Raw genomic sequence first — 25,476 nt, 5'->3', positions numbered from 1 at the left:
TATAAAGCAGTGGCCTTCAGACTGAATGTCGAGCTTTATCACACTGCTACTAATCAGATCCTTTTGTTAATTTTTTTTTATCATTTTATTATGAGGTGTATCATCCTCCCCAATCTCTCTACACACACACACACACACACACACACACACACACACACACACACACACACACACACACACACACACACACACACACACACACATCACAAATTATAATTTAACAGATTAAAAACTAATGTCTCCTATTTTGTTGTCATGTGATGGCGTTTGGTAGTGGTAATTTTACTAAAGTAAAGGATTGTAACTGATTTTCCAGGTACCACAAAATGAATAACCAAAAAATAGATTGGGTCACTAGCTTCACTGCACTGTAACTTAACATCTGCACTCCAACTAAGGACATGTTAGATCCATCCATCCATCCATCCACTTCTGCTTTAATCCATTTTAGGGTGCTGAAGCTTATCTATGTGAATGTGATTACATGCTGTGGAGAATGAAGAAATTTTAAAAATGTTTTTACCCTATTGAATATCCTCAGTAGATTGCAAATAAATGGTGCAAAGTGAAACATGAAGAATACGCACTGCTGGTATCAAAGCTGAGACCAAGGCCTTATTTTAAATGCACCAACTCCTCCAGTGGCACCACATGCTTTGGTGTATTTTTTAGTGTGTCCTTTATTTGTCTGGTTTACTATCAGGAGGTGACTCACAGAGGCTTATGAAAGCTTTGATTGATGTCAGAATAACCTTCCTCTGGAAGAAAAGTAACATTTGGGAGCTTTTGAGTTCTGATAGGTAAAGCCTGTGGAATTTTAGAGTAGACAGAAAGCTTTTTTGACTTTGGGCCTCTGCTGTTTAGTTTTGTGATTTCAGAAGCTGTATGCAGCCATATTCTTTAATAGAAAAAATGTTTCAAATGGATCATTTGTCAGAAATGTGATAAATTATTAATACCTCTGTCACTGGAGTGATAATGATTTAATTACATCAGTCATTTTTATCACTGTCTCATACATACTGGCACGGGTGTTTTATTGCTATTGTCTTACAAAATTAAGAGTACCTTTTGTCATAAGCTCTGTGTCTTTGTGGATCTTTTTGTTGGCTCACAGTAAAATCAGAGCCATCTCACAGGTTTCTCTTATCAAGCAATCAAACAGCATCTTGTGCAAAACTTAAACAGGATGACAGGGTAAAATATGAAGCCAATCAGAAGCCGCATTTGCTATCATTAAACTGCTCAAAATTAATGTGGGAATTGTTTATTGCAGATTGCTGCTATATAAACTGCTGGCTTTAACACACAAACTGAAGCTCCTCTCAAACAATCTATGGAGTTCATTTAAAAGATGATACTGAAGTCTGACTTACAAGCTATCAGTAAACACCCTGGATATTTCAACCCAGTCAGTGATGGTAATTATAGAGATACATCAGACTCATAAGGCTGACATTAAGATTGGCAGCAAGGAAACTAAAAGCGATATGAATCTGTTTATGAGTGCACTCTGTGTGTGTGTGTGTGCGAGCGCGAGCGTCCATGCTCCTTTTGACAACACTATCTATTAAATTCTAAGATGTGGACTATTTCATTTTGTTCACCATCCTTGCAATTGTAAAAATTTAATAGTACTAGAGTCTTTTGTTTGTTAAATACTTTTTGTGCAATTAATTGATTTTGCTTGGTTTTTTTTTTTTTTTTTTGCATTTTTGGCCACAGCAGCTTTTGTTGGCAGTGGAGAGAGACAGGAAATGGGGGAAAGATACAGGGGAAGACACACAGGCAAATTGGCGACAGGCTGGGACGCGAACCCGCGCTGCCCGCACCGTAACGCGGCATATGTATGTGGTCGCCGGCTTCACCACTAAGCCACCCAAGCGCCCTGCAATTAACTGATTTTGAGTTGGTTTTAGAACCAATTCATGCGGAATACAGTCATGGTAAACAGAATGCACACCCCTTTAAATTCTAAGGTTTTATATACTAGGCCATAAATTCAACAATCTGGTCCTTAGAAGGTCTTAAAATGGGATAAATACATCCTGAGATGAATGACAAAAAAATCCAAATGGACCATGTTCCTCAACTCTATTATTGAGGCTGCAGCTCAGAGCTGCTGCTGCAAGGTGGTTGTTGTCTGTTGTGGTGGTAATCCCCAAATCAGATGGTGGACACTGGAGATGAAGGGAACAACAAGCTGAAGAAAGAGTCCAACCAGGTCTGGTTAGCCTGTGGGACTCCAGAGGCAGGTGGCAGGTACTGGCACACTAAGTGGAACGCGGCTCAGTGGAGGTGACTGAAGCAAAACCTCAGGTGTGGGAGGAGTGGAAACAGACTTTCGGATGGCCTTAAAGTGATTCTGGCAAACTTTGAGGACCTCCTTAATCCTACTGACACGCCTTCTTTAGAGGAAGCAGAGTCTGGGGATGAGGGGGATGACGTGCCCATCACTGGAGGTGAGCTCACTGAGGCAGTTAAACAACTATTTGGTGGCAGGGTCCCTGAGATGGAGGAGAGTTCCTAAAGGCTCTGGATGTCGTAGGATTGTCTTGGTTGACACGCCTCTACAACATCACATAGAGATCTGGGGCGATGCCACTGCACTGGCAGACTGGGGTGGTGGTCCCTATCTTTAAGAAGGGAGATTGGAGGGTGTGCTCCAACTATCGAGGGTAACACTCCTCAGCCTGCCTAGGAAGGTCTATGCCAGTGTGCTGGAAAGGAGAGTTCATCTGTTGGTCGAACCTCTGATTCAAGAGGAACAATGCGATTTTTTGTCCTGGTCATGGAAAGCTGGACCATCTCTTCATCCTCTCGAGGATATTTAGGTGTGTGTGGGAGTTTCCCCATCCAGTCTACATCAGCTTTGTGAACCTGGAGAAGGCATTCAACCACCTTCCTCAGGTCATCCTGTGGGGGTGCTGCAGTAGTATGGGGTATCTAGCCCATTGTTCAGTCCCTGTACAACTACAGCAAGTGCTTAGTTTACGTTGCCAGCAATAAGTTGGACTCGTTTCCAGCGAGTGTTGGACTTCCCCAGGGCTGCCCTACATTCCCACCATCACCTGTAGTCACAATCTTTGTGTAGTGACCAAAGTAAAAAGATTGCAGTGGAAATGAGCTTCCTCCAAAGGGTGGCTGGCCTCTCCCTTAGAGATAGAGTGAGGAGTGCAGCCATCCGGAAGGGGCTCAGAGTAGAGTCACTGCTCTGCCACATCAAAAGGAGTCAGTTGAGGTGGTTTGGACATCTGACTAGGATGCCTCCTAGGCGCCTCCTGGGTGAGGTGTTCTGGGCATGTCGTTCCTCCAGGTACGACATGCCCAGAACACGATATAATCTCTCCATCTCTCGGCTGGCCTGGGAATGCCTTGGTGTTCCCCTGGATATGCTGGAGGAGGTGGCTGGAGAGAGGGAGGGCTGGGTTTCTCTGCTTAGGGTGTTGCCCCTGCAACCCAACCCATTTAAGTGGAAGAAAATGGATGGATGGATGGATGGCATTTATTTAACAAAAACTGAGTCAAAAAAAACAGAAGCAGTGTGTGTGAAAAACTAAACTAAGTGTTTGCAGCCACAGGACCTGGGCACCGTGTAGTCACTGAGTCGATCATGAACGCCTCTGTGTAGCAAAGTATTCTAAAGTCAAACGTGAGGTCATGTGTCCAGAAGCTAAAGCTTGACTGATAATGTTATACAGAAAATGATTACTTCAAGTTGTTGCTGCTTGAAGTGGTTTGAATAACTGGGTATACTTAGTTTTTTACACACTGCTTCTGCATTTTGAATTAGTTGAATTTACTTAATTTTAAGACCCGCCAAGGACCAGATCATTTTTGTTATGCCATGATATAAAAAGCCTTAGAAGTGACAGAGGGTTTAATTTCTTTTTACCATGACTGCATCTATATATCAGCTCAACTTGCACTAAATGTGACTTGTCCTCTGATGCACAGGTGATCTGATGTAGGATCTGATAAATAAGGTAGCTTAGGTAGGACTAAAACCAGTCATGTGGATGGGGCATGGGTAATCTTTCCTACAGTGTTGGAAATTGTCTTAGAAAACTTTGGCCTTGCAGTCTTCAGTTTAAATAATCAACGAAATGCTGCTTTTTCATATTTTCTATTTTGTGGCTTATACAGTAGTTATATTGACAATGATGCATTAAGGAGGCCAGCTCCCTGCAGTTACAATGAAGTGGATGTGGATCCTCTGTTCCCCTATACTTTATTATTGCCTTATATTCAAAGACAGTTTTGGAAGGGAGGCGCCAGGAGGGTGTTTCAGGTAATCAGACAACTGCTTATTTATTGTAATGCTGTTTGACTGGTGAACAGGTGTGTACCAGAACTGATCTGTGTGGGAATGTAGTCATGTGAACAATGGATTAAACAATAAATCAGGAGAAAGCTATACGTCTGGAATAATCTTGTTTTGACTAATGAATTCTGAGTGCTCCAAAGGCAGGTCTACCAAAATCCAGCTAACACGGGCATTGTGAGCATTAAAGACATTAGCATGGAGCTCAAAGCATCACGAAGACTTAGAGCAGCTTGGCAGAGCTCTTGCGTGGCTGGGCATTTTATCACCATGAAACCATATTATTACCCAGATATCACAAGATAATTTCTGGTTAATTTAAATAGAAATATAACAGGAAACCAGTTTAGCATTAACAACCACACCAGTTGCCATGAAACAGTGTGCCGTCCATCAGCTCTCACTCTCAGTGAAGGAGAAAGCCAGTGAGTGTGTGTAACTTTAAAAGAAATGTTAGAGGATTTAGAGCTGTGAAAGTTAGATAGAGGGAATCTGGGATACTCTGCTCCTTAAGTAAGAATAGCAACTAATCATTAGCCAAAGAAGAGATTATGCCTAACTATTTATTTTGGCCTGATTGAATGTTCTGTCTTGCATCATCCCTTTTGTAAAGCCTCTTCATTCCCACACAGCTGAAGCAGTTCAGGTTCACAGTTGTTATCCAGCTACGTAATTTGATCAGTTATCCGTGCCCACTGCTGCCATCACAGGGGGTTGTTCCACCTGAGTTCTGGCGGTGCCACTGTATGTGTTTGATTGGCGTTCCAACAATAAGAAAACTGACGTCATTACTGTGAGATGAATGCCCCTTTTTTTTGCTTTCAGTAGGCAGTCAAGGACAGAAATACTGAAGAGGAAGCAACACCTGAATCAGGATGAGCACTGAGTGCATGAATAAAGGCACAAAAGAAGCTCTAAATGAAGAAATTCTTTGGTTGTACATCATCACTGTGCTCTTCTCTGGACCTGCAGAGAAATGCTTCTGTCTCAAGCAGACACATTTTCATTAACTGAAAAATGGTCTGAAAACAATGCAGGAAGACAGCAAACAAATGACACGGTATGAATGCATATTTACAACTGGTGTGCAGCCACAGTCAAATGTTGTTTGCCAAGAGAGTATATAGTGCTGTATTTAGCCCAGTGTAAAAGCAGAGAGAGAAAGAAGCTGGCTAATTATTCATTAGCGGATTGCTGGCCCCGCCTGAGCAGTGAAGCTGTAACACAATCTGAGGATTCTCTGCCACAGACAGGTGACCTGGCCCTCTCCAGGAAACACAAATTCGGGAGATGTGAGATCATCGACAGCAACTTTTCTCCACTGGTATACAGAATAGATTATCCTCATACTGTAAACATGAAACCTGTAAGAGGAAGAGATGCAATGTCATGGGCTCTATATGACTCAGTCTGCAGTCATTCTGCATGACTGCATCATTCAGGTTGGCAGCATTAATCAGTAACACAATAACAAGCAGCAGTAAACATTTGAAGCTGTGTCAACAACAAGCTATCTTCTCAGAGAACAAGGCAAGAAAAAAACAGCAGTGCGTTTGTAGGAAATGTAACTGATAAAATTCCTGTAGAATTGGTGGGATGTGTCGGCATAAGTTGCAAATAATTAACTTGCAGTCAAAGGGGTTTTTCATCTTTATGTTTGATTTTAACCCAAATCAGGTAGGACCATCCAGTCAACCAAAAAGTGAAACTTTTCTTATTTTGTGCCTAATAATAATCTTAACCTGTCCTAGTCCCCCCGCACACAGTTTGGAAAACCCACTGAAATATGATAATATTTGGTCATACAAATAAACCTGACTATACATGGATTTTTAATTTTTTCTTCTTTCTTTACCCATCAAAAGACTGCAGATAATGTCAGTATGTAGTTGAATTATCAACAGTATCACCACACTTGTGGAACGCTTTATTAGGTACACCCTGCTAGTACCGGGTTGGCCCTCTTTTTTTTTTTTTAAACTGCCTCGCGGCACAGATTCAACAAGGTGCTGGAAACTTTCCTCAAACTTTAGTCCATATTGACATGATAGACTCACAAAGTTGCTGCAGATTTGTCAGCTGCACACCCATGATGGGAATCTTCTGTTCCTCCACATCCCAAAGGTGCTCTGTTGGACTGAGATGTGGTGACTGTGGAAGCCATCTGAGTGCAGTGAACTCACTGTCACGCTCAAGAAACCAGTCTGAGATGATTTGGTGTTTCATCCTGTTGGAAGCAGCCATCAGAAGATGGGTAGTTTGGTGATAAAGGGATGGCCATGGCCACCAACAATACTCAGGTAGGCTTTGTAGTCAGTTGGCAATAAGGGTCCTAGAGTGCACCAAGAAATCAACCCCCACACCATTAGCTGCCTGAACCATTGATACAAAGCAGAATGGATCTACATTTTCATGCTGTTTACACTAAATTCTGACCGTTCTATCCAAATGTAGGGGTAGACATCAAGACCAGGCAACTATTTTCAAATCCTGCATTTCCTGAGTGGCACCCGATGTGGTATTCTGCTGCTATAGCCCATCCACTTCATGGTTCAGAGACGCTCTTCTGCATACCTTGATTTTAACGAGTGGTTATTTGAGTTGCTATTTTCATTTTCTCTTTTTTTGACCATTCTCTGTAAATCCCAAATTTTCATCTCCATTCTGATGCTCAGTTTCAACTTCAGCGAGTCATCTTGATTATGTCTACATGCTTAAATGCACTGACTCGATGCCACGTGATTGGCTGATATGTGTGTTAATAAACAGTTGACCAGGTGTACCTAATAAAGTCTAGTTTTAATAAAGTAGGACAGCTTTGATTGGTGGATGACATATACATTTGTTTTTATTTCTGGCACAGCTATGACCCTTTTTCGATGCTCTCAATAATAATGGTGTAGAGGAAAATATAAAACAAGCCATTTTTTTTTTTAATGACATAATAAAACTTGCAGTCACAGGCTGGGATGTTACACATCTCTGTGTTAAGCTGTAACAGTGCGCTGATAGACTGTAAAGGTTCTTGTCATTGGGGGATCCTAATAAGCTAAAGACATGCCGTGCTGCCCCGAAGTGGTCAAAATGTGCAATTGCACAAAGTCTGCTTAGGTCTACACTCCAGTCCAGTAGGTGGCGGTAATGCACCTCTAAGCTAGTTTGCCAGTAAAACCCCCAAGAAGAAGTAGTTCTGCTTACGTTCTATTGGTTAATTAATCATGACGTAGCACGGCTGAAAAGGAAGAGGAGCCAACCTTTTGTTTTCGATTTCTGTAGTAGGAATGAGTTGCACCTTTACTTGGTAGTTTTGACAGGTAAGCTTTGTTTCATTTCTCTACACTTTATGTAATGATAGCACAGCATAAGAGTATAATTATAGGCACACTTTTGGTATGTCTTCACGACCTTTAAAATTAGAGTTAATTTAGAAATCACTGCCCGCACCTGTCGTCATGGCTGGGGGTCTGGTGTTACACTGTCACTAGTTCACTGTGATCTTTCTTGCCTGTCCAATGAGTTGTGTGGTTTTTGTTCGCAGGCACAGAGATGGGTGACTTCCCTGTGAACCCTCTGGTTGTGATTGGTGTCGGGTCCAGCTTTGCCTTCTCCGGCCTGTTTTATCACTTATACAAAGAAAAGAAGAAAGAGTTGAAAGAGCTGAAGGCAAGTAACATCACTGCTGTAAACTTTAAACCCAGCCTGACCCTTATGATCCAAACCGTTCTTCTCCGTTTTTAGGAAATTCCCGTTTTCAGGCCAGATGAACATTTGGCCAGGGTGCTGAAAGCCTCTCCCCATAGGCGACTCCAGTATGTTGCTGTTGAAGGTAAAAACATGTCCACACACTGAACGAGGTCAGTTGTGGAGATGGTTTTAAGAAGACTTACGATTTCCTTCGTATCTGGTTCAAGGTCAGGTCCAGGCAGATGGGGAACCTCTGGCCAGCCAGTTCATCCCACGATGCTTTGGTGTGATTCAGAAGATATCTGCAGTGGAGCACTGGAAATACTGGGACTCGATTGCCAAGACATGGTGAATACCACTAAGTAATACACACAAAAATGTCTATTTATCAATCTAGCACTCTACTAATAACACCTCTTCTTCCAGGAACTCCCGGACAGCCTACGCGAAAGAGACCAATAACTCCGTGCCCTTCAGTCTGATCAGCCGAGGTGCCTACATCTCTGACATATCTGTGAGGGTGCACAACCCTCTGGAGGCCTCCGGGTGCTTCATGGAAAGGGTTTATTATAAAATGAGACGTGCTGAGGAGGCCCTTGTGAATGTATTACTGCTGGGCCTGACCAGGGAGAAGCCAGTGGCCATGGAAGAGACAGAGGAGATGCTGCGTGTGGGGAGCAACATGACAGGGTTTGGAGAGGTGGTGCTAGAGGGGGGCCAGGTGATGAGGCTGCAGGCCCCGAGGGACGGCCGCAAGTACATCCTGGTGCCCACTGACCACAAGAGCTTCATGGACAGCCACGAGTCCTCAGCCAGCATGTGGAAGACGCTGTCTGCTCTTACTGGGATAACTGGGGCTTCTGTTCTAGCCTGTGTCATTTATAACTTGATGGAAAAACGAGACAACAGATCAAATTAGGGCAGCAGAGGAGGAGCCTCACGCAAGTTGAGCAGGTTGCTAAACTGTGTCAAAGCCTTTTGCGTGCCTCTTTAACCACATCTCAGTGCTGATATGTTGTGACATGCAGTTTCTTGCCATATGGGAAGGCAAGTTTAGGGCTTTTCTGGCATGGCTGTGGGTGGGGAAGAATTAACAAAACAGGAAGCACATGTTTAATATTGGGGGGAGGGGACTCTTCTGAATATACATCCACTGTAAACATGACAGTTAAGAAAAACCCAGACAGAAGCTGAGTTTTCATGAACAGTTGTATACTCTAAAACACATTAATTTTATATTTTGCCAGATTTTGGTTTGCTACTGTGATTATATGCTGTCACCTTTCACCTGAAGCTTAATCAAAGTGTTATTTTTGTAATGAAATCATATTTTTCTAATCACTTGAGATTAAAATAAGTTTGAGGTTTGGGGAAGCTCGTGGTATAGCCACAGATTGTGCGTCCAAACTTTTAATTTTATGGTTGTAGTTTTTGCTTTGCTTTTACTGTAGGTGCATTCAAACTCTGTCCTCATGTGACATGGAAATCATTCCACCTCCACCACCATGGAGGCTCTTCCAGTCTTTAATAGGAGGTCAAAGTAAGGAAACGATTGTATCTGTCACGTCCTCGCTTAGAGTGGCTAAGATACAAACAAGTCAACATAATGAGAAATGTCCTCTGAATATACACAAGCTTTTTAAAAAATCTTTTAGTTTTGTAACATCAGGGTTGACATAAGTTGCAGTTCGATCTTGAGCGACACACTTGGTGGAGAAACACTTTATTCCAAGCAGATCGCAGGTCCTCCTTTATTTAGAGGTCAACATTCAGAGCACACAGCCCTTACATGATGTGGCATTATGTGATAAAGGACTTCCACTTCAGCTGTACAGAGGACATCCAGGTGATTAGTAGATGCAGAAAGGTAAACTGTCAATAAAACCCCTTTTTTTTCAGTCACAGCTGTTTTAACAAGTTTACAGAGTTGACTTTGTCATAAATTAAACTGCTCCTCATTACGCTCCATCCTCCTCTGAAGCCTCTTCAGCCTCTTCCAACCACTGGATGAACTTCTGCAGCTGTTGGAGATAAATGGTTGTTAGAAGCCAGGCAACAACTGCAGATACAGTGAATCTACATGTATGCAAAAGGTTCAGGCTCATGCGGGTAAATGGGAACACACACACACACAAAAAAAAAAATTTTTGCCCATCCATCCATCCATCCATCCATTCACTTCTGCTTATCCTGGTCAGGGTTGTGGGGGGGCTGGAGCCTATCCCAGCTATCATAGGGCGAGAGGCGGTGTACACCCTGTACAGGTCACCAGCCTGTCGCAGGGCCAACACAGAGACAGACAACTTCACTCACTCACATTCACACCTATGGGCAATTTAGAACGGCCAATTAACCTAACCTCAGTAACTGCATGTCTTTGCAATGTGGGAGGAAACCCACGCAGACACGGGCAGAACATGCAAACTCCACACAGTGATATAGAGGCCTGAGCCAAGGTGGAATCGAACCCAGGCCTTCTAGATGTTAGTCTAACTGTGAGGCAGCAGTGCTAACCACTGCGCTGCCCAAAAGTTTAGCCCGTGGCACTAAAACCGTGGTTGCTTGTGGTTCTGTTTTCTATCATGATGGCCCCACACTGCTTCATTAATGTTGAGGTCCGGGCTGTGGGGAGGCCAAGCCATGACTGACAGGAGTTCCGTTGTGTGTTTTTCTATCCAGGTATGTTTGTACTGCACTGACTGTGTTTGGGATCATTGCCACACTGAAAAATAAAGCTGCTGCTAATCAGATGTTTTTCCATTCTATCAGTTTTGACAAGATCCCCAAAACCACTGGCTGAAATGCAGCCACAGACCATGACAGAGCCTCCACTGACAGCTGTAGAGACTCGATGTTGTACCTCTCTCCTGACTTCCTCCATACATACTGATGATGATCTGTCAAACTGTTATCTTTGGCGAGTTTCATAGATTTGACTAAAGAAATGGGAACAAATTATGTGTTGTGAGACAAGCAGAGGTAAGAAGTTCAGAAGCCACAGATCACATGATTATTGTATGGAAAATTAAAAAAAAGAAAAAAAACATTAAATAAATTTGAGTTCTTTGAGTTTTTTTTTAACCTTCTGTACTCCATAGAGGCCCTGCCGGCCAGCGTGTTTCTACTACTATTTGTGTATAATAACATTTTTGTACACACTATATTTTGACACATTTTAATAATAAAAACTTCATCAGGAATTTAAAACAAAAAAAAGACGTGTTTATTAAATATTTTACGATATTTTATGTTTTTATTCCCAAGACCCCTCAAAACTCTGGCCAGTGTTTATTCTAGTGAGTTGAGCCTGTAAGATCACCGTTAACCTCATGAAGCGTCCACGTCTGTTTACTCTGGAGGAGGCTGTAAAACTCTGTGAAAACGAGTTGATGAGTGAGAGAAGCTCTCTTCTCTGATATGTAGATATGATGGTGATGTGTAGATAATTATTAATTTTGTTCTCGTGAATCTCATCAGAAGAGGATTATTTTGTCAGCTTTATTTTCTGAGGAATGTTGTGTTGCATTGTGTTTCAATAGAGAAACAATAACAGACCTCTCAAGTGATCTGTAGTAGGGTTTAATCCCGGGATCCGGGATTCGGGATTCCCGGAAAATGCGATCAGAACCATTTCCCGTTTCCCGGGAAACGTTAGACGGGAAACCGGGAAAAAAGTCGCGCGCATCGATTTGACTTTCAGAAAGAAAAGAAAGCTTCAGAATGTTAAATTTAAGGAAATATTGAGAGAAGTGTTCGTTTAATGCGAAAAGTATTACTCAGGCACGTTCAGCCTCCGTTTAAGGCTTCAGCCTTCATCTCAAGCGTTTTAATAGAGGTATTACACAGTTGTACTTTTTTCCTCTTTAATTTGTTGAAATCGTAGGCAATGTGTTTACCCTAAGGTATTTTGTATTATATAATTTTTAGGGGTGGGACTTTAACGCGTTAATTTCGATTAATTAATTACGGGGAAATTAACGCGTTAAAAATTTTAACGCATTTTAATCGCACTTTGCACCATGGAACGTTTCTCAGTGCACGAGTTCCCGGCGTACAGATTATATCGACGCACAATGTCCAAATTAGGGGCCGCATCCTGCGAAGGACCCGGCCCACGTCTTTCGCAGCCGACGAACACCACAAAGGCCGGAAGTGAGCGGCTCGCCTTCATATCAGCTGCCGTCACCTCTGCGTAGCTCATGTCGCCTAGCAACCGTGAGTGCGAAGCACAGCTGTGTAAAAGCAGCTGTTAAACGGAGAACGAACTTTTTCTCCTTTTTGTGGTTTAATTTTAAGTCTTTAATTCAAAATAAGCTGTTAAAACAAGCATAACACATTTCAACATCAAGGAATACAGCTGAGAGAATGATTAATTTCCAACTATAACAAGTGAGACATTAATGTAGAATAAAACTATCCAGTTATGATGCTTAACTTTAATTTCAGGAGTTTGCTTATCACAGGAGCACTTCCACCCTTCATTGGTCTGTGTAGTAGACTGGTGGGAAAATGAACAAAATTTTGAAGTTTAAGCTGATGTATATTGATTCATTCATCAACTAAACTTAAATTAATATTTCTCATGTCAAATATTGAAATGCGATTAAAATGCGATTAATTTCGATTAATTAATTACAAAGCTTGTAATTAATTCGATTAATTTTTTTAATCGAGTCCCACCCCTAATAATTTTATATTATTATATATTGTTATATTGCATTATATAGCCTATAAAATATCCCTGCCCTGAACAATAAAGAAATATCTGTTTAACTTCGAGTGTTTCTTTTCCTCGTTTGCAGCCGCTTACTAACAATCATGAATTAGGATACGGGCCTAATGTGTGAAGAAAGTATCATGAAATAGATTGCTTTAACATATTTCGCTTTTAAAATGGAGTTGAGTAAAATGTATATTTTTTAGGCTATAAGGATCGGCCAGTTTTTCAAAAGACGATTCACAGCGAACCTACTTTAACCCTCAGACACGGTGTTATAAATTTGTTGTTGCCAGAATGGCAATGACCAAGTCGTGGTGCATTACTCAAGGCCCTGTGTTATGCCATATTATAGTGTAGTACGGTAGTTAACTTTTCAATGACTATTACAGCGTTCCACTGGTGGAGATATAGTGCAACAGATGTCGCCACGACAGCGTGGCTGAGCTTTTATCAATGCTGTGGAGATGAACCGTATTGTTTTGCACCAGCAGTTGTAAAATATCTTGGTATAATTCCATGTACAATGGAGGAATATTCGAATTATATTTGTTAAGGGAGTGTTGAGGAACGATACAACACCGCATAGCTCGAGCACTCGAATGCAGAGATGTAGGTTTTATTGCGTTAATCAAGCCGACGTTACCCCCTACTGGGCATAACAGGACATAGCTGGAAAGCTACCTCTACAATATCACAATAGGTTAAGGCCGACACAGGCTACAGAAGGCCTAATTAAAATAAAAAAATAAATAAACTTTTTCCCGGGATTCCCGGGAAATGGCTCGTCATTTCCCGGGATTTGATTCATGTCATTTTAGGTTAAAATATTAAACCCTAATCTGTAGTAGACCCTGATCAACTGATTATCAGTCATGTTTTTACTCAATTTTCATTTGTTTTCTTGTCAAATGTAGCCTTTATGTTTATAGAAAGTTATTTTTTGTTATTGTTTGCAAGGAACTAGTTTAAGTAATATGTCACATGAATCATTTGATCCAGAAATAATTTCATAAATGCAAACAAACAGAACCAAAATTCACTGAACCGTGGAATTTTGTACCGTTACACCCCCTAGTAACAGGCTGCTAGTAACAAAGTGCTTAAAGATACAGTTTAAAAGTTCCTTTTTATGCTTAAATGATTCAAAGGTCAGAGTTCAGGCGCTTAACAACAATTCCTCTGAAAATGTTCAGGTAAATAAAAAAATAATTAAATGAACATGCAGAGTTGTTCTTGTCTAATACTTTGGTTGTGTCCCAGCCCTGTATCCTCCTACAGTTACATAGAAAGTGGGTCTGATCTTTCTCAACACAACCTCCTAGAATTATGTCCATGTTTAAAAGGTGCAATAAACAAACCCTGAACTATCTTCCACTGAGTAGTCAAGACAGGGTGAATACTAAGCCTTAAACTCTGTCGCTGCTCTGTGTCTACTGCAGGCCATGTGCACACAGTACTCACCCCTTGGTTCTTACGGAGCCGTCTGCTTTTGTCGGTGGTGTCTCCCTGAGAGAACCAGCGCAGTATCATTTCCTCTTCCAAGATTTCCAGCTCATACATGTTCATGAGGACCTGAGTTACAAACAAAGCAGCATATTCATCCCCAGCTTTTACTATAACAATGTATTTTTATAGGCTTCAGTGCTCATTGCTCCTGACCTTGACCATAGCAGCCCAGTGGCTCTCCTGCTCCAGGAAGTGCTCCTCAAAGGCTGACAGGCAGTCCAGATGGTCCCGTGCCCTCTTCACATAATTCTTAAACACTGGCGCCCATTTCTTCAACAACTGACAGCAGCACAAGGAAAAAAAAAAAAAAAGGGAAAAATAATTCAGAGAACTTTTTCCTTCTCCTCTGTCATATTAACAGCAATAGACATGAGCTGTTAAATAATACAAATGATCTTATTCACCGGCAGGAGCAAAGCAACATATTGTGAAGGGGTGAGATGTGGACCCTGCTGCTGGAAAGGGTACTCCAGTACCACTCGGGTTAAAATCTGCATCACCTCTTTCAGACTGATATTGTAGGCATACCTGGAAAAGGGGGTGGGGGGGTGGAGTGGGGTCAAACTAAGCAACAATCACTCCAAAGAGGAACAAGACAAGTGTGAGCCAGTTCCTCCTTACTTTAGAGAGTTGATCTCAAGTACGAGATTGTCACAGCCGATGTTCTCCTCCAAACCTCTCTGCAGGGTCCCGAGGACCTCCATATGGAAGACTGCATAAGGAAAAACAGGAAATCACTTGGGGCTCATGGAAATCCATTCAATATTTATGAAGGTAAGTTTGTGTTTCATTTGTTGGACCAGTAGGGGGCAATGTTATAGTTCCACATCCAGGCAAGATAACTAATGTGTGCCCTTTTACCTTTGATATCGTCCATCTCAGGGGAAGGAATCACCGGATCATCACAGCAATAAGACTCACTGTCTTCACTGTCACTCTCAGGATCTGGGTGCAACTTTAAGCCTGGTGAACACACAAAAAAAAGCATGCTGGGACATCAACTAAAGCATCATGGGTAATGCCAGTTCTGCGAGGATGAACTTCAGACAGCCCAGCTGCTGCTCTACCCCAGAGACACTGCGACAGCTCTTCTTCCTCTGTGTCACCCAGACTGCTGGCCTTCCAGATGTAGCCCTTTCCTTCTGCTCCAACTTCGGCAGGATTGAAAACTGGAGGACAGAAGAACATCAGTGTGAAGCAGCTTGATAACACATAAAATTATCTAATAAAGAATTATTATATACCTTTCTGTTTGGTTTTGTCCGACCTTTGACCAACTTCAGCATCATCACTGAGGAATTCATCATCATCCTCCTCCTCCTCCTCCTCCGGGTGGTGCATGGACACCACGGTGCCTTCTGGTAGAGAGATGTTTGGTCCAATTACCACCTGGGGAAACAGTTCATAGATTCATTCAACTCTGGAGATACTGCAGATCTGACTTCCTATCTGCTGACACTGTTCAAGGCAATCACTGAATTTATGTCCTAATTTCATGCATGGAACTAAGTATGTGCATGAACTATATTGCCAGCTACAATCTGCCACCACACTGATACTAACACACATTACTTGTATGTGTTTTGCAATCACATGTAGTAAAAAAAAAAAAAAAAAAAGATATAGAGCTTACATCATATGCTAGAACACACTGTTTCTTAAGAGTCACGCCCTCTTTGACTTTAGCCTTGTCACAGACCACAGACTGGATGATCTCCACGTTACTGGCAATGCGAACATGACTCCAGATGTAGGCGTGATCCAGGACTACATTGTCACCTGTTGCAATAAAACAATTAAAAAAAAAAAAAGTTAACTACACTTCTAAAAACCTACTAATTTTAGCACTTTGAGTTTGAGTGGTGCTGGACAGAGAGCTCACCTATGATGCAGTTGTTGCCGATGACACTGTTAGAAATATAACAGTTAGCACCGATGCTGGTATCACAGCCAATAAAAACGTTCTCCTCCATCTGGCTGCCGTGGCCCAGGCTGACGCCAGACCCCCTGTAGACATTGTGGCGAGAATAGGTGCAGCTGAGTCCCTTCTGGTCTGTGAAGTTGGCCTCGGGGGTGAGGGGATAGACCCACCGTCGCACAAGGTCCGACGACACAGAGTCATACATGAGCAGGTTCGACACTCTGACACCGTAACCATCCTTTGTCACGTGCATGTGAATCTGGTTGCCCAGAATCTAATCGCAGAAAATGAATTATGGTTAGAAATGCTCTAAATGTTATTTGTGGCATTCAAATTCCAACATAAGTATCTCCGAATGCGTAGTACCTCTTCATTGACCAAAATCCCTCTGACAAAGTCATCCCTTGTTTGGTAGTCAAAATTGTCAGTGAAAAGCTCAGCAACCTTAAAGAAAAAAAAAAGTTACTCAGCCAACACTGACAGTTAAATATTTCCTCTGTGTGGACTGAAACTGACCTGTGGAGAGCAGATACTCATATGGCAGTCCAGGAGGTCATGCCTGATTTCAAACTCATCGCTTCCACTGTGGAAAATATTCTGCAAATAAGACAAGCGGTCATCAGTCAGTCAACCCCTAAACATGACAGAGATATAAGAAATTGCCAAAGATGTGACTGTTTACCATTGGAAACTGTAGCTTCTTGAGCCCTCGTGTCTTCTGATAGTGTAAAATCTGCTGGCTCTTGCTTTCCACAGCTACAATAACGTCATCTTCCTCACAGCGAGACCTGTGACCCGGGGAGGATTCCTTAAAGATCATGGTCATCACTGAGATGTTCTTCTCCATCTTTCGACGATGCCTAGAGTGCACAAAAACACGGTCTTGTGGAAACACTTAGATCAGCACCATTTCTCTTGTAGAAAAAAAGCCAGGGCTTTTACCTGTGCTCCTGCAGCGCCTGACTGATGTCAATATTGGATACCACATCTCCGTAAACCAACACAAAGTCAGAACGCACAAGGGACTTTGTATCAACATCCCTTAGCACATCCCCAAGAGAGCGGTACAGGTCTGAGGTAATGATGTGGACAGTGTTTGGAGAGGTGGGTCGACACCACTTTGATTTCCTGTCAGACACAATGCTCAAATGTTTCACTGAGCACAGTTTTCACTTGATAAGCCACAAACACGCGCACGCACACACACACACACACACACACACACACACACGCGCGCGCGCGCGCACACACAAGCATTAGTAGGTGAACTCACTGCAAGTGTGCCTTGATTTTGCTGGCCATCCAACAGCAGAAGACAAATGTCTCCTGCACCCCGGTAGAAGTGAGGAACTCCAGGGTGTAGTCGATCATGGCAACGTTGCCCAGCGGCAGCAGAGCCTGTCATTAATGACAATGTGACAGTTAACTGGAAGTAAACAGTGCTGAGGCTGAACCGATACTCTCATTCTATTAACAACTGAACAGAAAGCATCAGGCAGGAGCTTAAATGTTGTTTGCTTAAACGCTTTCATCATCATCGGCGTCAGTGCTGCCCTGTCACTGTTTACAGCATGGACACACAAGTTAGCTTCTATTAGCATTCCGGTTAGCTTAGCTCGCTGCTTACCCGAGGCTGGTCTTTGGTCACTGGGAAAAACCTCCGGTTGAAGCTGTCAGCGACTAAGACGGCCTGCAGCGGCTGCTCCTCTTCGTCCTGGTCTCCTGCACCTTTTCTACCTGAAATTCCAGAACTCGACCTACTCTGTTTCCCCCCTTTACTAGCCATGTTTGACTCCCAGGGACCAAACTCTTTCGTCAGACACGGCTACGGCAGCTGCAGCGGGACAGTTTTATTTTCGTTGCGCTGGCACGCTCCTTGCGCGTGTATGTAGCGAACGTTTACGGTTTCATTTTCAGCGTTTAGACAGGGGGTGTCAAACTTAATGCAGTTCAGTGGCCACTTACAGTAGGCCTACAAGTGTAAGTTATCACAAGTTAAACCACTGAACAATAGCAGTTCATATTTGAAAAACAGCCTGCCAGATCTGTCCCTTTGTTTAAAAAAACAATCGCCTACACTATTTTTAAAACTCATCTTAAAACTCATTTATGCTCTCTGGCCTTCAACCCAGCACGAGACATTGATCTTACCTGTTTTAATGTATTATAATTTTTATTTATTTTTAAATAATTGCTTCTTTTTTTCCCTCTTTATAATTTTACTCATTTGTTGCACAGCACTTTGTATTTGCTGTGGCTTTTTTAAAGTGCTTGATAAATAAAGCTTGATGATGATGATGATGATGATGATATAATTAAAAAAAAAAAAGAACCTTAGATTCTGAAAACAATCGCCCACAGTCTTTAAAAAGAATAAGCCAGTGAAAGACACCGCTTCACTGCGGGGTCCATGTTTTCCAAAAGAATTTCAAATTTCACTTTTCCACTTTTCCTAAATCCATTTAAAGGAGCTTTGGCTCAAAGAAGATGACAGTGTTTCTGGATTATGTTCATATATGGCTTCTTCTTTACATGATTTGTGGATGGTGTTCACAGACAGTGACTTCTCGAAGTGGTTCTGAGCCAATGCATTGATTTCCACGACAGGATCATGCCTGTTTGTAATGCAGTGTTGCCCAAGGGCACAAAGACCAGGGGCATCCAATGCTGATCTTCAGTCTTGTCCCTTGTCCAGAGATTTCTCAAGATTCTCATAATCTTTTGATATTATGTACTGTAGATGATGAGATAGTCACTATGAAGGACATTATTCTGAAACTTTGACGTTTTCTGTATTCTACTGTGAATAAAATAAAGGCTTATGAGATTTGTAAATCCTTGTGTTGTTTTTATTTACATTTTACAGTTTTGTAGTCCAGCTTGTATACTGGAAAAAGATTTCCATCAGGTCTTGCAAATGGAAACCCCACTCAAGCTGCTAAAACTTCAAAATTACAGGACAGAGAAATCAGATCTCTGAGTGTAACGTGTAATCTCAGTTCTTTAGCTGTAAAAAATATATGCAGATTAACACATCTTAGTTAACAGTTTACAGTAAATCACACACAGTAGGACTTCTACAATGTTGAGGTTTTATTATTTTTATAATGCTGGCATTGGAATGACAAGTACAGCTTCAAAGGAAAACTTCATTTAAAATTGCTTTGTTTTTTCCATTTGATTCTAAATGGAAAGGCAGATTTGTGGGAGTTATAAGAGCACACAGTAAAATAAAGGCAAATATTACTTTTCTTTTTTTATTGGTGGACCTTTATATCTCTGATCTGCTTCCTACAGTTCGTGGAGTCTTCATACAATTGTAGCTTTACATAAATGCAGTATTGTATATACTACTGTAGAAAAATAGACATCATTTACAGTAAGTGGGATACATGGATTTTTTTTTTTCTCTAATTTTTTTTATTTTGTGTTGGTTCCCAAATCATAAAGGTCACCTGCTCTGTTAAAGCATATTGTGAATATGAGTAATGCTGTAATAACAAAAGGATATTCCAGAAATCGTAGTTTTAATAGCAATTCATTATTGTAATAATTATGAGCGTCATCATATCTTATCACAGAACATGTGAACCAACATGTTTTACCTTAACAGAAACAAAAACATCTGGCTCCTGCCATCCAAACGTTTAAACAGGAACCATCATTCGCTGCTCCGTCAATGCTCAACAGTTTTATCACAATGTTCTCAGCCTTCTTAAAATCTAAAGCGCATTACACCGACAGATGTTTGGTTATCTTCTGTGCATGCTCCAACACTGAGTAGTATCGCAGGGTTTTGGTCTTCCAGGACTCTGGGATTCCCTCAAGCCCAACCTAGAAAAATGAAAGCGGCGCATTTCATAAATCAGACAGAAGATATGCACATAAGAGTGAATATATAGTTAGATTAGCAGAAAGTCCCACCTGAGCCCCAAGACAGGCTCCAATGAAGGATCCTCTGCTGCAGGTGCATCCCCCACAGCTCATGGTGTCTCTGACAGCCGTCTCATAATGACTGCCTGTCAGGACTCCATGCAGCGCAGCTTGGAACGCACCTGGCAAACCTGAACATCAGAGCCAGATGTGAATGACATGAAGGCATTAGCTATCCAAGTTACATGCACTGCTCCATTACCACAAGTTACTGGTAAGGACTACACTTTACTCATGGCAGATGTTAAGGGGGCTTAGTAAATGTACCTCATGCATTTGTGAAGACAGAGGGGATCAGCTCCTGTGGCGTCTTGGCTAAATTCTCCTTCACCTGGTGGATGTGGCCTGAAATCAGGCAGAGAGGGTGAAGTAGTGAGTCCAATATGAGACGAGAGGTTGACAAAAATACTAAACCTAAATCTCTACATATACTTTATCCTGTCACTGAGGAATGTAGTGTCAAAATAGGTTAAAACTTGTTATGTCACATATTAGAACTGAACTTTCACAGAATGAGGAAGAACGACTTTAACATAGAGAAGCAAATGTGCTGCCGTCCTCACATACCAATCACTGCTTTGTCTAGATCCTGAGGCTGTTTTCTGTTTGGGTCACTCAGCTGATTGAGTACCACATCCAAGGCTGCTGGATCTGGACCATTCAGGATGAAATGTTCCAGAAACCTGGAAAAATAAGTCAGTGTGGAGTCTATTATTCAGATTTGATTAGAGTATTAAATATGTGCTCTGATTTTGCCTCACGTTCTTTGATTTTTCAAGTGTTTTCAATACCATCCAGCCTAATATACTCAAAGACAAGCTCACAGAGATGAGGGTAGATTCTTTCTTTGTTTCCAGGATCACAGACTAGCTGACAGAAAGGCCACAGTTTGTCAGGTTGGGGAACTGTTTCTGGGGCATGAATGAGCAGCACAGAGGCTCCACAGGGGACTGTCCTGGTCCATTCATTTTCACACAGTATACAAATATAATTCTGAGTCCTGCCACATCCAGAAATACTCCGATGACACTGTGGCATGTATAAATGGACAGGAATCTGAATATAGGGATCTTGTTAAAGCCTTCAGGGACTGGAGTCACAAAAACCACCTCATACTGAACTCTTCTGAGACAAAGGAAATGATAGCAGCTTTCCAGAGATTAAGTAAATATTTAGGTTTACACCTCGATAACAAACTAGACTGGCCCCTGAATACAGACAAACTACAAAAAAAAGGGGCAGATGGTCTCTTTTTGTTAAGAAAACTAAGATCTCTTGACATCTGCAGAAAAATGCTGAAGATGTTCTATCAGTCTGTGGTGGCAGGTGTGCTGTTCTATGCTGCAGCATCAGAAACAAGGATGCAAGAAGACTGGAGCACAAAACCTTTAAAACGAATATGTGTAAATAATAAATGAAAATGGTGTGTCTGGAAGATGTACTGACCTCGCTGCTGCCAGAGTCTCTGCCACACATTCATCATTGTTCTGGGTGACACGGATGGCCTGTTCCACCTTCTCCAGCATGTCCGGCTGTCCTGCATAAAAAGCCACTATAGGAGCCAGTTTGGCTATTCCATCAATCTGACAGTCGTTCTCACAGCCTGAAGAAAACCAGCACAGGTTTAGGTTCGAGATGTTTCCCTTTATGATGACAAGCTGTGAACAAGTGCAGAGCCTTCACCTGTCTCCTCTTTGCCTGCATCCACATTCTTCAGGAAGCCCTTCAAACTTGCATGTCTCCACGGCCCCTCGATGGGCAGCTGAGGTCTCGGCCCTGCAGAAGTACAAATTTCATATTTCATCAAAAATAGAACAGATCCTCAGGCATATCTGCAAGATTTCTTTCTTACCTCCTTTCTCTCTGTAAGGATCATTGACAGGTGTGTCATACTCTGATCCCGGCCCAAAACATTTCAGTGTGCGCTGCTTCAGATCATCAATGTTTAGACCTAGTCAGAGAGAGAACAGACATCTTAGACGGGGGGAAATTCCCTACACACTGTGCAGGAAATGAGTGTCTAGATCCAGAGGGATATTTGGACCTAGATTGGCTTGTATATTTTCTTGAGAACATCAAGACAGTGTGTCCTAAATTAGCTTTTTTCCATTTGATGTGTATTTGTGAAGATGTGGTGTAAAATTCCTGGATCCAGATCTTGTTAAATCACTTTACAGTGGTCCAAATCATACGTCTGGTAGAATTTTAATGCAAATCCATCTATAACTCTATAATTCTACTAACAAACAGACAGACAGATCATAGATATAAATCATTATATTCTAGAAACCAGCCTACACGGCTTAATTCAATGGTTAACCTAAAAACACACTCAACAGATTTTAAGAGTCACCACATGGCAGCTTGTTACGTAAATACAATAAAGACAGCAGCACTACCTCCACAATCTGACAGGGACTCCAGCAGGACATACGCCTGGTCTCCATAGCAACTCTGCTTGCCGGTCTCCCGCCTGTAAAAAGGATTAGCGGACTCAGGGTGGAATTCCGGGTTTGGATTCTGAGCCAGGATCCCCTTCAATTTCTGGAGGTCGTACACCCAGTGGAGGGGCTGTGCTGCACGAGACAAGATAATTACTTTCAGAACCATGAAGTTATTAAACCTTAAAATGCAAAAAGCCTGAAAATCCGCTCCCACTGGTACAGCCTGAAGATTTAACTACTCAGTTCATACCAGGAAGCCGGCAGATGCCCGCTAGCCTTACAACAGCTCAAACGTTATGGCCATGTTAAAAAAAAAAAAGGAAAGAAAGAAAGAAAAAAGTTTTCATAGGACTCTAACTACCGTAGTCCTTTCAAAAACTAAGTACACCCCATGATACAGTAGCTTGTACTGTAGAACCAACTTTAGCAGCAATAACTTTAAGTGACTGTTTTCTGTATGATTTCACGACTGTATGTCTTCACAGTTATTAAACACAACCGTGAGGAAGCATGAGGGAACTTTTTTTTCATATAACATCCAAGGTGCATCATTATAAATCAAGAGTATAATATTAATACCTGCAGCATCTGCAACAGCTGATCCCACAATGGCTCCTACTGCCCTGTTGGCCAGAGCTGAAGCCATCTGCAAAAATATGCAAACAATTAAAGAAATTAAAAGAGGGTTATTTTAAATAAAATGCATGGTTAAATTAGCTTGGCAGAATGGATTATTTGGATTTTCTTAAAAATAATATTTAATTAGAGTTAATATTTTCTGTTTCCTGCTTTTGCAATATGGCTGATAAATATTTTCTGTTGTCAGTTTTATGATGACAAATAGTTAATCAGTTATTCAAACGCTTACGCAAACAGCGTATTTTCCAGCGGTCAGCTCAGGCGTAACACGCTCCAACCGATAGGCGGGCAGTTCGAGCTCATCTGCACTCGACTACCTTTCCTAATCACCTGACAAGTTGAAACATCTTGGCTCGCAGCTTATATTAACGTGCAGCATGCTAATGATTATAAGCTTGGTGTATGGCGGCGTTAAGCAGCAGCTCCAGACAGCTACACTGTGTTTCTTTCTACTCGTTTGAGCTACAGCCACGACCCTAGCAACAACGCACCGCAGAGTGCTAGCTAACGCACGCTTGGGTAACGTAAACTAGAGAGTTACCAAGCGTAAATAAAGGCTGTCATAGAGGAGTCTGACCTTAGCCTCCGTTTGCTGTAGTCCAGAGAGTACTGCAGTTTATACCTTTGACACCTACAGTAAGTTCACGGTACACTGTGACTGCGGAACTTGTTATGAAACATTGGCACCGCCCACAATGACATGTCTCAATAACCCCGCCCCCCTGCGGCCAGCTGTCAGCTTACTGAACGGACATTTAGTGGAGACTGCAAACAGGAAATAAAACATTTTAACAATATATAACACTATCCTCTGAAGATGACAGGTGCATGGTTATTATAATTGTTCTGCAAATTTTGAATACTTTATACACGTGTTGTTGGAGAAGTATAGAGAAGGTCAGAAGGAGTTGCACTGTGCCTTTGTAGATCCAGAGAAAGCATATGATGGGGTGCCATGAGACAGTGGCGAGATGTGTTAGGAGTGACAGATGGGCTCAAGATGAGGGTGGGATTATATCAGGGACTGGCTCTGAGACTCTTCTTCTTTGCAGTGGTGATGGACAGGCTGACTGAGCCTGGAGAAGTGGAGGTATGCTCTGGAGAGTATATGAATGAATGTCAGTAGAAGCAAGATAGAATACATGTGTGTGGATGAGAGGGAGACAGGTGGAAAGGTAAGCACACAAGAAGTAAAGGTAGTGAAGGTAGATAAGTTTAAATCCCTGGGGTCATCCATCCGAAGCAATGGACAGTTCACAAGAGAGGTGAAGAAGAGAGAGAGTGCAGACAGGATGGAGTGGGCATAGATGAGTGTCAGGGGTGATTTGTGACAGAAGGATGGCAGCAAGAATGAAAGAGAAGGTTGAAAACATGGTAATGAGACCTGCTGTGACGTGCGGTATGGAGACAATGGCACTGACAAAAAGACAGGAGGCCGAGCTGGAGGTCGAGACAAAGTTATAGAAACAAGGCTGAGATGGACAGGACTTGAGGGATGGTGGATATATTGGACAAAGGATGCTGAAAACTGAAAATGCTGAATGAGAAAATTCATGGCTGTAGTGAAGGAGAACATGCAGAGCTAGTGTGAGATGGAGGCAGGTGATCCGCTGTGGAGACCCCTAAAGGGATGAGCTAAAAGAAGAAGATTAAGTATTGTTAAGGTTTCAAGAATATATCCACAGAAATTGGGAGTTGCAGATTGCACACAATCTGTAGTTACAGTGTGCTGTAGATCAGAGCACGCCATCTCCTGGCCTGCAGCAGTAACTGCTGCAGGCATAAAGAAACTGAATGAACATCATTCTCACTCTTGTCGAAATATTACAGTAGGTGTTTCACTTATATTAGAAATTTACAGTACAATTACGAATGAGCTTGCAACCATGAGTATAAAAGCGATCAAATAAATAATAATTAGAAAAAAAAATCAGTGAACAAGAAGCACTCAGAGAGCACAAACCTCCACCAAGGCAGCTCACTCTCCAGCCAGTATTTACTTTTAAGGGAATAATATTGTATTTTGTATATATTAATTCATAGTTTTCTTTGTACTTTTTAAGCGTATGTTAAAAAGTTTGTAGTGCAGTAAAAACAAGTGCAGAGTGCTGGTTTTATTTGCCCTGTTGAAACTCATTTTAATATACTTGACACAATTTTAGTATAACTGTATTTATGTGGCAATGCTTTCTTTAAAGATGGAACATATTTTAGGATCAATATCAAAGAAAGGCAGATGTGAACTGTAAAAGTGAGGTCAGAGGTCAAATCTGACATGATATTTTGACAGTAAGAGTCATAGGTT

The 25,476-nt window shown here is 41.8% G+C and overlaps 3 protein-coding genes across 4 annotated transcripts; 1 reads left to right on the top strand and 2 right to left on the bottom strand.

Annotated features, from left to right (window-relative positions):
- Positions 1–7,554: 7,554 nt before the first annotated feature.
- Positions 7,555–9,554, top strand: mul3 (mitochondrial E3 ubiquitin protein ligase 3). Its single transcript, XM_030751756.1, has 5 exons — positions 7,555–7,638; positions 7,863–7,987; positions 8,063–8,150; positions 8,236–8,356; positions 8,435–9,554. The coding sequence occupies exons 2-5, from the start codon at positions 7,871–7,873 to the stop codon at positions 8,925–8,927; spliced, it is 819 nt and encodes a 272-aa protein (XP_030607616.1). The 5' UTR covers positions 7,555–7,638; positions 7,863–7,870; the 3' UTR covers positions 8,928–9,554.
- eif2b5 (eukaryotic translation initiation factor 2B, subunit 5 epsilon) lies at positions 9,517–18,021 on the bottom strand. Its single transcript, XM_030751722.1, has 16 exons — positions 17,783–18,021; positions 17,429–17,553; positions 17,098–17,283; positions 16,838–17,015; positions 16,672–16,752; positions 16,522–16,599; positions 16,117–16,429; positions 15,868–16,013; positions 15,479–15,623; positions 15,302–15,403; positions 15,096–15,197; positions 14,856–14,946; positions 14,639–14,762; positions 14,388–14,513; positions 14,190–14,300; positions 9,517–10,029 (listed from the first exon to the last, which is right to left on the bottom strand). Exons 1-16 carry the CDS (start codon positions 17,939–17,941, stop codon positions 9,967–9,969), a joined length of 2,130 nt encoding a protein of 709 aa, XP_030607582.1. The 5' UTR covers positions 17,942–18,021; the 3' UTR covers positions 9,517–9,966.
- Positions 18,022–19,240: 1,219 nt separating this feature from the next.
- On the bottom strand, positions 19,241–23,885 carry LOC115795712 (crystallin J1A-like). Of its 2 annotated transcripts, none has more exons than XM_030751750.1 (10): positions 23,749–23,885; positions 23,112–23,178; positions 22,488–22,664; positions 21,941–22,039; positions 21,772–21,864; positions 21,535–21,691; positions 20,656–20,771; positions 20,356–20,433; positions 20,080–20,219; positions 19,241–19,989 (listed from the first exon to the last, which is right to left on the bottom strand). In XM_030751750.1, the coding sequence occupies exons 2-10, from the start codon at positions 23,176–23,178 to the stop codon at positions 19,888–19,890; spliced, it is 1,029 nt and encodes a 342-aa protein (XP_030607610.1). In that variant the 5' UTR covers positions 23,749–23,885; the 3' UTR covers positions 19,241–19,887. The 2 variants fall into 2 exon arrangements, with proteins under 2 accessions (XP_030607610.1, XP_030607611.1); XM_030751751.1 differs by having other exon boundaries at positions 23,794–23,865.
- Positions 23,886–25,476: the final 1,591 nt, after the last annotated feature.

Source organism: Archocentrus centrarchus, chromosome 17 (genome assembly GCF_007364275.1).
Source record: "Archocentrus centrarchus isolate MPI-CPG fArcCen1 chromosome 17, fArcCen1, whole genome shotgun sequence".
In the NCBI taxonomy this organism is placed as follows: domain Eukaryota; kingdom Metazoa; phylum Chordata; class Actinopteri; order Cichliformes; family Cichlidae; genus Archocentrus; species Archocentrus centrarchus.
The sequence above is the reverse complement of the archived record's forward strand: the minus strand, read 5'-3'. Positions and strand labels throughout refer to the sequence as shown.

Coding starts and splice junctions, on each gene's coding strand:
- mul3 (XM_030751756.1), top strand. CDS start 7,871: ATGGGTGACTTCCCTGTGAACCCTCTGGTTGTGATTGGTGTCGGGTCC. Junction 7,988..8,062: donor AAGAGTTGAAAGAGCTGAAG/GCAAGTAACATC, acceptor CTCCGTTTTTAG/GAAATTCCCGTTTTCAGGCC. Junction 8,151..8,235: donor CCAGTATGTTGCTGTTGAAG/GTAAAAACATGT, acceptor ATCTGGTTCAAG/GTCAGGTCCAGGCAGATGGG.
- eif2b5 (XM_030751722.1), bottom strand. CDS start 17,941: ATGGCTAGTAAAGGGGGGAAACAGAGTAGGTCGAGTTCTGGAATTTCA. Junction 16,430..16,521: donor GGATTTTGGTCAATGAAGAG/GTACTACGCATT, acceptor TTCTGCGATTAG/ATTCTGGGCAACCAGATTCA. Junction 14,514..14,638: donor ATGTTGCTTTGCTCCTGCCG/GTGAATAAGATC, acceptor TGCTGCTGTCAG/TTGTTGAAGAAATGGGCGCC.